The sequence below is a fragment of the Dama dama genome, chromosome 32 (genome assembly GCF_033118175.1).
Source record: "Dama dama isolate Ldn47 chromosome 32, ASM3311817v1, whole genome shotgun sequence".
Taxonomy (NCBI): domain Eukaryota; kingdom Metazoa; phylum Chordata; class Mammalia; order Artiodactyla; family Cervidae; genus Dama; species Dama dama.
The window spans coordinates 38,800,238-38,812,605 of NC_083712.1; the positions used below are offsets into that span (position 1 = coordinate 38,800,238).

At 47.3% G+C, this 12,368-nt stretch overlaps 1 protein-coding gene across 3 annotated transcripts in view; it reads right to left on the reverse strand.

The window, feature by feature from the left end:
* Positions 1-966: 966 nt before the first annotated feature.
* The window catches only part of RAB11FIP1 (RAB11 family interacting protein 1), a 37,443-nt gene continuing 26,041 nt past the window's right edge, over positions 967-12,368 (reverse strand). For all 3 annotated transcript variants that reach the window (XM_061134818.1, XM_061134820.1, XM_061134819.1), the window contains one exon: positions 967-4,357. In XM_061134818.1, the coding sequence (XP_060990801.1) occupies positions 4,139-4,357 (219 nt within the window). In that variant the 3' untranslated portion in view covers positions 967-4,138. The remainder of the gene's footprint in view (positions 4,358-12,368) is intronic.

Sequence of the window (12,368 nt, forward strand, 5' to 3'; positions counted from 1 at the left end):
GAGGTGGGCAGGGTGCCCCCCCAAAAGCAAGGGAGATGAATCTCAGGGGAGAGTTGGGGGTCATTTGTACAAACATTCCTTCCCTGGAGACCCTTTCCAGAGAGCTTTTTGGTTGTTTGGACCAAACCTGGAAAGTTGCATGTTTTAAGAGAAACCACCTTTGTATCATTTTACACGGTGGTTCCACCATCCACATCCGCTTGGGTAACCAGACCCCTCCACCCAAACCAGGGAGGCCCTCGGGAAGCTTCCCCAGCCCCACCCAGGAGCTACCCAGGCCCACCTGCATCTGTCCATCTACAATGTGACTTTCATCTCTAAGAGCATCTCCTCCGTTCGGAGAGCTTGGGACCCTTGGTTGAGGCAGGCAGACCTCTCACTTCTTCGGGGAAGGGTTGGAGATTAGTAGAATGAGCTCAGGAGGAGTCTTTTACAGCCATGATCCCCTCTACTCAGAAATGATTGAGCTATGTTTGTGGAACCAGAGACCTGGCTCCTAGATCTGGGCAGTCCTGAATGCAGGGTGAATTCAAATGAAGCTCCAAAAGTCAGGATTTCACTCTCTGGGGAATCAGTGGGGCGGGGGTGAAGAGGTGTGTGTGTGGTGGGAGGGGAGGTGGCACAGGGTGGAGGCAAATCAAAAAAGTGGCCTTGTTCATCTGCTCAGCTTAAGGAAAAGGTGGCAGCTTGTACCACTAGGGACAGGAAATTCAAACGATGTCCAGCTGATAAACGCCAGAGCTCCCTCCAGCCCAAAATATGGGGTGTGTCATAGGGAGGTCATCACAGATGTCCCAACACCCGCAGGAGAAACTGCGCTGGGGCCCTTGGGTACCAGATAGAGTGGCGGCAGCAGGAACCCAGGCGAGAGACCCATGGGTGACCCACTGGTCACCCCCTAAGAGAGACTCTGCAGGAAGCCAGAAATTCTTATCGCACCCATACAAAAAACCACAGACACAAAACTTTGAAAGGTAGTACCAGGACCATTTTATTTAGTGTTGTAGGAAATTTTTAGGTTACTTCTCAAAAACAAAAGCAAAGAAATTCAAAATTCCCAAAGTAACAAGGCAGGAGATAAGAATTCTATAATCCAGAAAAGCTGGGTGAGCTTTCAATCAGAGGGAGGAAGAGGTCACGTCAGTAGCTCACACAACAGCTACGGAGGAAACCACAGGGTTGAGATTGGGGTAGAAATTGGAGGTTAAGCTCTCCACGGCCCCGAAGGCAACACATCTTTCAGCCTAGAGGAACCGTTCGTCAGTGATTGGGTCTTAAAGATAAGGGGCACCGGGGGTGAAAATTGTGCCTAATTTTACATCAAGTTGCCTCTGGCCTTCAATCTGGCAGGTGGCTGCGGGTCATGGACCCTTCCCACTCCATGCCCTTCTGAGCTCCCGCCATCAGCAGAGCTGGAAACCACACACATGTGCCACTCACTGCCCACACACCCTCCACTCCGGGTCAAGGGTTGTTCATGTGGCGAAGGGCAGACTTTCTTGCTCTTCCATTCCGCTCCCTGGGGAGGCTAACCCACAGGAAATAAAAGGGGTGGGCAGGACATGTGTCAAAGCCCAACGGCAGAGATGATGTGAAACAACTGGGCAAAGGATTGACTTTTTCTTTCCAGATGCTGACCTCCAGTGCAAGGTCATCACAGCTGTTTGGTATTTTATTGGATGCTTCCCTGAAGTACTGACTGGTCTTCTGGGGCGGGGGCGGGGGGGGGGGGCAGCCAGGCAGGGCCAAGAAAGAGCTGCTCCTACTTCTGCACAGCATGGCCTCCTCCCAGGACCCATCAGTTCAGTAAGCATTCTCAGCAGCTAGAGGCTAAACCGGACTCTCCTGGTTTACACCTAGACAGCTGGGTGTAAGCCCTCAGACCCACAGTGGCTGCAGGAGCTCCAGCCCTCCAGTCCACCTGCCCCTGTGAACAGCTCAGAGCTGGCTCCAGCTTTCTCAACTGAGTTCTCCCTCACAGTAGAGTCCTCAAGGACAGGTGTTAACTGGCGTCCTTGAGCGGTGCAGGAATGCTACCCGTGGAATTTTTTTTCCAGCAGTTGGTAGAAACCAGACACTCTTGAAGTTGATTGTCCTTCATTCTCCAGAGTTCTCGAGTGGCATCTCAGAGCAGAGGAATTTGCTCTCTTAAACACGGACCGGGTCCCATCCCCAAGGTCCTAGCAGCAGATCTCCCACAATGAAAAGTTCTCGGGAAGAACTCAGGTCTCCACGTGAGCTCTTCCCGGGAGAAACCACTCAGAGCCCCCGCCACCCAGGGCACGAGGGTTATCACAGTCCAAGTACACTGACATCAGGTAAAAAACATTGCATAACAAATATATACACGTGTGTCTCTGGAGTTCAAGCGAACATCCAGTTCTCTTTATAGGGATGTAAATAAATCTCGTAGCGCTACAAAAATAACAAGTCGTCTGAGAGGTTTACAGTGGTCCCCAGTATGTAGGAGGGTATTAAATAAAACAGCTATCGATAATTAAAAGTGAATTAGTTCAATCAAGTTACAGTATCATCCTTCAGATTAAAGTGCTCTGATATTAACTAATGTGGCAGCAAACATGATCCTAAGAAGGAATCCCACTGCCAGTCATCTTGCCTCTTAACTTTAATACAACAAGAATGAACACAGAGAGAGTTCCGTTTAATAACTGCTCTCTCCTCAAGCCCTGCCCACGCCCTTGGCCTATGACATTCTCTCCCGAGGAGAGATGTCAGGATTTGATGAGATTCTGTCTCAACTGGAACAAACAAACAAAAAAAGAGTAATATAGAAAACATGCTAATATCGGGTTACTAACAATGAAATTACATGAAGAGTCTGAGTTGTTTAGTCGCTAAGTCATGTCCGACTCTTTGCGACCCCGTGGACTGTAGCTCATCAGGCTCCTCTGTCCACGGGATTCTCCAGGCAAGAATACTGGAGTGGGTTGCCATTTCCTTCTCCAGGGGATCTTCCCGACCCAGGGATTGAACCCCCATCTCCTGCATTGGCAGGAGGATTCCTTACCGCTGAGCCACCAGGGAAGCCCCAAAGAATCTGAACTGATGCTATTAGTTAAGAAGGGGTCCTAGTTTTTTTTAAAAATGTGTGTTAATCTAGTTTTAAAAACACAGCCATCTAAAAATAGGTATCATCTTGCTCTTCACAATGTTATACCAAGGGGGGAAAATGCCAGGAAGAGCTGCCAAGGAAACCAGGGAGCCAAGTGAAGGCATTGGGGGAGAGGGCCAACAGACCCCCTGCCATCGCTCCACACCTGGTAGAACCATTTTAGCAAGTGCCTGGAGCATTCGATTGATAATCAAGGCACTGTCTCAGCCACTCCAGTCACAGGGACCCTGCGATCACCAGAGGAGGGGCTCTGACAAACCCCCTCGAGGGCAAAGTGACTCTAAGTCCCCTGGTCTGCTTCCCGTACCTCCACAGACAGGCCCTCTCCATTGATAAAGAGCATATTTTAAAGGCTACTGTGGTGTAGAGGCTGATGTCTGGAAAAGGTGGCTTGTTATAAATCTCAAAGGCACACTCTGCACTCCTCTGCTCCAGTCGAAACAAAAGACCAAGTCCGAGGAGTCAAGTAGGTTTACACGGTATCAAAAAATTTAGCATCTGCAGCCAAAACGCCACGCCTGAGCTACTCAAATGCCAAGAAAGTATGTGCAACACAGCCCCGATCGCCTGGTCCTTGTCATCTCACCCCAAGCTTTAAAGACCGGGGGCGGCGGGGAGACGTACTTTAAAAATCTCAAATTCAAAGAAAGAAAACCCCAATGTTTGAAATACATTAATTAATACCCCCCCCCCCCCCCCCCCGCCCCCAGCGCCATCTGAACCTCAGGCCAGGATCAGATCTTATGACCATGTCTCCGGTCGGGGCATAAAATATTTACAACGTGGTTAAAGGCACAGTGGCATTTAAAAATAAAATCCTGGGAATGGACAGTAGAAAGATCCATTGTACTCATTGACCTGGCTTCCGTGGGTGGGGGGAACTCCTGCCGATAACCTGGGAGGGAGATGGCAATCTGTGCCCGGCTCTCAGGCACAGCAAGTCCTCAGCCTCGGGAGCGAGTGTCGACAGACCCAGGCAGAGTCTCAATGCTGGAGGCCGGCGGCTCACATCTTTCCTGCTTTTTTGCCGACCTGAGAGGGAACCCGGAGGATGTTCGGGGTCTCCTCCATGACCCTGACCAGCAGGTTGTCGATGTAGTCTTCCAGTTGGCGCACCTGACATTCCTTCTTGCTGATCGTTTCCTTCTGTTTGAGGACCAGCTGAATGAGCTCGTCGTGGGTCAGCTGCGCGTAGGCAAACGCGGGGTCCGAGGGCTTGTATTTCTTTGGTGGGGGCCAGGGGAGAGGGGACAAGAAAATTGACAATGTCAGCCAAGAGGTCAAACATCTCAGAGAAATACAGGGACTCCCTTGGTGGTCCAGTAGCTAAGACTCCACGCTCCCAATGCAGGGGACCCAGGTTCGGTCCCCAGCGAGGGAACTAGATCCCACATGCTGCAAATGAGAGTTCACGTGCCACAACTAAAGATCCTGTGTGGCACAGCTAAAACCTGGCGTAGCCAAATAAATATTTATGAACAAATAACTGTTTGTAAGTAAATAAATAAAAGAAATATAGAAGAGGTAGCTTTTAGTGATTGAGTCTATGATCTGAGTCTCCTAGGAATTCATTTTCAATTTCAGTGGAAACCTATGACAGATGAAGCTTTCTGTAAAGGGCCAGAGAGTCAGTATCTCAGGATGCCCAGGCCACAGATGGTCTTTGCTGCACATTCGTCTTTGTCATTTGGTTTTTTGTTTCAAGACCTTTTCTTTCTTTCTTTTTCTCCCTTTTGGGCCTACCATGAGGTTGGTATATTTAACTTATATTTCACTTATTTGCAGAGTACATCATGAGAAATGCTGGACTGGATGAAGCACAAGCTGGAATCAAGATTGCCGGGAGAAATATCAATAACCTCAGACATGCAGATGACACCACCCTTATAGCAGAAAGTGAAGAAGAACTAAAGAACCTCTTGATGAAAGTGAAAGAGGAGAGTGAAAAAGTTGGCTTAAAACTCAACACTCAGAAAACTAAAATCATGGCATCCAATCCCATCACTTCACAGCAAATAGATGGGGAAACAATGGAAACAGTGACAGACTTTATTTTCTTGGGCTCCAAAATCACTGCAGATGGTGACTGCAGCCATGAAATTAAAAGGCACTTGCTCCTTGGAAGAAAAGCTATGAGCAACCTAGACAGCATATTAAAAAGCAGAGACATTACTTTGCCAACGAAAGTCTGTTTAGTCAAAGCTATGGGTTTTCCAGTAGTCATGGAAAGATGTGAGAGTTGGACTATAAAGCAAGCTGAGCGCCAAAGAATTGATGCCTTTGAACTGTGGTGATGGAGAAGACTCTTGAGAGTCCCTTGGACTACAAGGAGATCCAACCAGTCCATCCTAAAGGAAATCAGTCCTGAATACTCATTGGAAGGACTGATGCTGAAACTGAAACTCCAATACTTTTGGCCACCTGATGCGAAGAGCTGACTCATTTGAAAAGACCCTGATGCTGGGAAAGATTGAAGGCAAGAGGGGAAGGGGACGACAGAGGATGAGATGGCTGGATGGTATCACTGACTCAATGGACATGAGTTAAACTCTGGGAGTTGGTGATGGACAGGGAGGCCTGGCATGCTGCAGTCCATGGGGTTGCAAAGAGTTGGGCACAACTGAGCGACTGAACTGAGGTTGGTGGGATCTTATTTCCCCACCCAGGGATTGAACCCGGGCCCTCAACGGTGAAAGTGCAGAGTCCTAACCATGGGACCGCTGGGGAATGACCGATTGAAAGTGTGAAAATCATACTTGACTCACAGGCTGCAGACCCCTGGACTAGCCTCTAGGCCTGGGGTTTAGAGACATCACCACTGGAGGCCTGTGAACACCAGAACTGGCACAACCAGGTATCCAATCGGACCTGAGCCCCAGGCCGAGGGGGCCCGTGAAGAAACGCTAGCAGCAGACGACGCAGTAGGCAACACTCTCCTCCCAGTACAATACATGGACGTTTATCCCAGACGGTCTGCTACTGCCTCCACGACGCTCAGGAGTCCTGGCAATTAGGAGGACGGCCTGGGAAACCCCAGTCTAAGTCTTCTCATTCTCAAAACCTATGCAGAGTCAAAGCCAAGGGCCACCACACAGCCATCGGGGGGGCCCCGTCGGGGTCCCGTGGCCGCGGCTGCCCCCTCCTGACCAGACCAGGAGCCCCAGGGATTATGATCATCACCTGGGAGGCCTGGAGTCTGACTGCAAACTGCTCAGGCCCCAACCACGAGGAGACACAAGATAAGCGTTATGTAAACTAACATGTTGTACCCAGTCTCCAGAGAGATGGGGAAAAAAAAATACCCAAACTGACTTTTCCTGAAGTCTGTGACTCAGGTTTGAAAGTTGAAAGAGACAAGGTCATGGGGCAACCTCAAGACAGTTTTGCCTGCAGAGTTCTGAGGTAATCATGGTTTCAACACCGTGAGGGTGGTGAGTTTCACTGAGGAAGGCCTAGAACCACCTGCTCCAAGAAGCAGTCACGTTAGGAGCAGGTGAACCACGACACAACACGAGAGATTGCCCTGTTCGGTCCAGTGATGCAAACTGCCGGCACAGCGGCCAGAGTTCCAGAGAAATGTTGTCCCTCTTGTCCTGGCTATAAGGAACAGCACAATGATGACTACTGACTTGGAAACACTCCTGAGACTTCCACACACGCAGCAGGCTGAACTTCACACAGGAGGCCTAGAAAAAGGTGAGACGCTGGTGGTGGTTGTTTAGTGGCTAAGTCGCGTCCTGCTCTTTTGCGACCCCAGGGACTGTAGCCCACCAAGTTCTTCTGTCCATGGAATTTCCCAGGCAAGAATTTTGGAGTGGGTTGCCATTTCCTCCTCCAGGGGATCTTTCTGACCCAGGGATCGAACTCATGTCTTCTGCATTGCAGGTGGGTTCTTTACCACTGAGCCACCAGGGAAGCCCCTGAGATGCTGGACCACTTGTCAAAAACTGTTTCTCTGTTTTAACCTATTTTTTTTTTTTTTTTTTTAGCTTGTTGAAGGCAAACACCCACAGGGTCCCCCACTCTGGACCTCCATCATCCTATTTGTGACTTTCAAAACAACCCTTTAGGGCTTCCCTTCTGGCTCAGCTGGTAAAGAATCCGCCTACAATGCGGGAGACCTAGGTTCGATTCTTGGGTTGGGAAGATCCCCTGGAGAAGGGAACAGCTACCCACTCCAGTACTCTGGCCTGGAGAATTCCATAGTCCTTGGGGTCGCAAAGAATCAGAGTGATGTATGGCAGAAATCAAAACAACCCTTTCAAAAAAGTTGCATGTCTGGGAAAGAACTCTGGAGATTGGTTGTGCAACAACACGAATGTCCTTAACACTGCTGAAATGGACACTTAAAAACAGTTGAGGGAGTAAATTTTATGTTATGTTTATTTGATCACAAGTTTTTTTTTCAAAGTGGCACGTCTGTTTACACATCCTACCAAGAAAACAAGTAGTCTTTGTAAAAACAATAGCCAAGAATATATCCTCAAGGAGTTTTAGATTATACCTCTGCCACAGAAGGATTTTATCTGTTCAACAATATTGATTACAGGACTTCCCTGGTGGCACGCGGATAGGAATCCACCTGCCAATGCAGGAGACACGGGTTCCACCTCTGGTCGGGGAAGATCCCACGTGCTGTGGAGCAACTGAACCTGCACACCACAACTGCTGAGCCCGTGGTCTAGGCCCCGCCAGGCACGACCACCGAAGCCCACGGGGTCGTGGGCTTCCCTAATAGAAGCGCAGTCACCACAAGAAGAGCAGCCCCTCTCGCTGCAACTAGAGAGCCCTCGGGCAGCAACGGAGACCCAGGGCAGCCGAAAATAAATAGATAACCTCCTCTTAAAAAAATATATATTGATTACAGAAGGCGTTCGCCGGAGCGTCTGGGAGATAGAAGCAGAGACAGACACCTGGAGGGAGAGTGCTCCTCGGGAGGAGGCGCCAGGCCCCCACAGGGTCTGACACGCCTGGGGCTTCACCTGGTGCAGGGCATCAGGGTCCAGGGGGACAGGGCGTGCTCCAGGAGCTGGACAAACCAGAGGCCGTGGCTGCCCGGGTGATGGGGGCAAGCTTCAAAGATGGAGTGGTAACCTCGGACCCAGACTCTGGAGATGAATTAACATTAATTGTCTGTTCATGTTTCACAGAAAACCACCAAGTTCTGTAAGGCAATTATTCTTCAATTAAAAAATAAATTAAAAAAATTAATTTTGCCCACAATAACAGGATTGTGTTTTGAACTGTAAAAGGAATAATTTATTTATCATAGAAAATCATGTCAATGTATGGCAAAAACCACTACAATACTGTAAAGTAATTAGCCTCCAACTAATAAAAATAAATGAAAAGGAAAAAAAAAAATCTCACATCCAGAAGAGGGGAAAAAGTTATTACCCATAACTCCAACACCTAACACTTGGGTCTCTTATTGGTAATGGGCGTTCTTTGTGATAACTTTAGCCTCATACAGAATCAAGTTTTATGGCTTTTGAAAATTGGGTATTTTGTGAGCATTTTCCCATTATTAAATTTTAGAAAAATTGCTTTTTAAATGGATGTTTTAAACTTAATTGTATTTTAACCATCTCTCTGTTGCTAGTCATTTAAGTTGGTTTCAGTTTTCACAATTATATAAGAACATATTTAAAGGCATGAACACAAATCTTCGGTCATATCCCTAAACATTTCCTTAAGACCCAGGCATAGAACTGAAGTGGCATGCATACTGAAGTTACCTCCTGAGTGTTAGTCGCTTAGTCGTGTCCGACTCTTTGTGACCCCATAGACTGTAACCCACCAGGCTCTTCAGTCCATGGGATTTTCCAGGCAAGAATATTGGAGTGGGTTGCCATTCCCTTCTCCAAGGGATCTTCCTGATCCAAGGCTCAAACCCAGTTCTCCTACACTGCAGGCAGACTCTTCTCCATCTAAGGCAACAGGGAAGACTAGCGGTACCTCCTACAAACTGTCAAACAGCTCTTCCATTTGGACTCTATAATCTGAAGAAGAAATGATGCAGGACTTTGAAGTCATCAGAAATTTCTATTTATGTTACGACTAAAAAAATTAAAAAGCAATCCAGCAGTCACAGAAAGTGAGCAAGGGCCATGGAGCGGAAGAGGTGCAAAGAAAATACCCATTAACTCAGGAAACGATGGTGCCCATCATCACGTGTTTCCTTCCGGGACTTTCACATTGGACTTTTCCCCCATCGTTTTACCAATAATGACGTATATTCACGTTGGTCTTCCACTTTTCCCATATAATTTGACAGAAGACTTTTTGGCTCTAGTTGGCTGTGCTATTTTTAAATGGAAGTGTGGAAGCCACCTGAATAAATAATACATTCCTAGTTATTAATCATCTACAAAAGATGGTGGCCCTAACACAATAACCAAAAAAGAAGAAAAAAAGCCACTATAGTAATGATTCAGCTAGGTTTCCTTAACTTTAGCCATGCAATTTCTTTCCCTTAATCTCTCTCTCACTTTGCAACATTCCAAAGAGTAGTTATTTTTATAAGTACTGTTTATGCCTTAGTACAAAGCGTCTATTCTATGGCCAGCCAATGGCAGTCTCCAGGAACCTTTCCTTATTTACTCAGAGGAGTTACTAGGTCTGGTCCGGGACCAACAGCTCTGTGACAGCCAGGCAGAGGGGCAGCACTGGGGCTTACAGATCATGAGCAACATAAGTAACGGCTGCGTTTGTTTTAAGCCAAGTTACTATCAGTCGGGGCCTGGAGATAAGCCCCTGATTAAGTGAGCCTGGACCAGTAAACAGAGGGGACCAAGGGTCTTGCTGACTTCCCGAAAGCTGGGTGTTTGTTTCTCTTTGGAGCCAAGCTGCATTCCACAGTTAAAGGAAGAGGGGTGGGGAGCTGCGAGATGACCCTGGGTTTTGTTATCGTCCCTTTCGTGCTATTCTTTTGCCCAATTTCCTGGTAAATATCATACATGCCAGGAAGACAAGTGCTGCTTCTTCTAACACAACCAAAGAAGCCAGCCGAGTTGGGCTGGTGAAGTTACAGCCAGTCCAACTTTAGACTCGGGCTAAAAGATCATAGGTACACAGTTCTGGCTACAGTTGATCATTTTCAGACTGATGCCCCATTAGCACAGACTATAGGGAGGAGAAGGCAAGATGCTAAGTGGTTTTCAGCAATAGTTCCTTATTACCACTCTGCCTCTTGACCCAGAACTCAGATCTCTGGCTTTCAGTGGACAACCTTCAGCCCAGTTCCTAGAGGCAAAGACGCAACAGAGCCAGAGGCATCAGCCATCACCCCGCGCTTAAAAATACCTGCAGGAGTGAAGGAGATGTGAGCAAAAGTTTTGTTTTTAAAAAACACAAAAACTGGGACTTCCCTGGTGGTCCAGTGGCTTAGAGTCCGCGCTTCCACTGCAAGAGGCACAGGTTTGATCCCTGCTCAGGGAACTTAGATCCTGTACGCTGAGTGGTGTGCCCCTGCATTGGCCCAAAAAAGAGAAAAAAAAAAAACAACCCACAAAAACTATTTGACATCCTGGAGTCCCGGGGACTGTACAATCTATGATTGAGTGAAACTTCTAGACACCTGCAGTAAAACAGAAATGAAGTTTATGTCTCCCAACTGTAGTCTGCAGGGTCGGTTAGGAAACATGTGTTTCCACGTGCCTGAAACACAACACACCTCGGCTCATTAATAGTCTCCTGTCACTCACAGATCATTCTCCTCCATCCATGTGACAATGAGTCAAAGACGAAGAGGTTGGTAGCAAGGCAGGACTCAATCCCTCTGGTTCTAGAACCGGAAAGGGCAGGATGGAGACACTCCCCAGCAGAACTCATGTGGGTGGGAGGTGGGGGGTAGTTTTGGTTTTGGGGGGAGGAGCTGCTTTTTTCAGTGGTAGCCACTCAAGCTTTTTAAAGAGCAGAGATCCTCTCATCAAGCAATAGTCTTCCTGGGAATTCAGCTTAAGGAAGTCAACTACGAGAAGGGAAAAGTCCTATGCAAGAAACTATGGACTATAGTGTTATTCATATTGAAAAAAAAGAGAACAAGCTAAATAGCCAATTACCCAACTGGGGAGTGGGTAAGTATAGACTAGAATAACCATTTCAAAGAATAATTAAGTAGCAACGTACACAAGTGTGTATGATAAAAACTAAGCAAACAAGAGGATTTTAGAGGGTTTCCACGCAGGCAATGGGGCTGGAGACCCATCCTTCTGCTACTATCTTACATTCATCAGAGGACACTGAGGCATATGAACCGGAGGTTGATAAACAGCAGGAGGTTGCATGGCCTGAAATGAATTCCTCACACATTTCCTGCTAACTGTGAAGGGGAAAAAATAGCTACTCTGCACTGAAGAACCTAGTGCATGCACACCACCTAACCTAAGTCACCAAGTTAACACCCCGCTAAATGGACAGGGTGCTGTGGGCCGTTTACAGGATGCACTGGGACGGGCGTGTTGTTCCTATAGTTAATACCTGCTGAGAAGGCCCAGTCTCCACCAAACCACGAGGAGACGTCAGGCAAATCCAAACGGGAAAATTCTACCAAACAACTGATCTAAACTCTTGAAAAAGGTCAACGTCTCCAAAGACAAAAAAAAGCCAAGGAACTGTTCCAGAATAAAGGAGATCCTCAAGATAAGACATCAGGGTCTCTCAGTGACCCTGGACTGGAAAACAAAGAAGAAAGGCCACCACTGGGACAAACTGGTGACGTTGAAATACAGACGACAGATGAGAAAACAGTGTGATATGCCTGTTAAATTTCTTCATTTCAATAAATGTCCTTATTCTTAGGAATTACACACTTAAGTATTTAGGAGTAAAAGGAGCATAACGTGGGCAAGTTACTCTCAAATAATTCGGGGCAGGGGGGTGGAAATGTATGTAGATACAAAGAGAATGGAGAAGGTGAGGGTGATAAAGCAAATCTGGTGAAATGCCCACAAGCTGGGGATTGGGGTGAAAGGCCTACAGGAGTTCTTTGTGCTATGCTTGCAACTTTTTTCAAGTTTGAAATCACTTCAGAATAAAGTTACAAAAAAAGTCTATCTGTGCCACAGTTAACAACTACAAGAATTTTACCTTCTTGCCAAAAGATAGGAAAAGATGCATGGGAAAAAGGAGAATGTCTGATTGGCATGACCGGGGTTGGGGAAGGGGGGTGACATTTTCTTCTCATTAAAAAGAAGTACTGGTTGCCAATCGTGTTGCCTGAGACACACACACA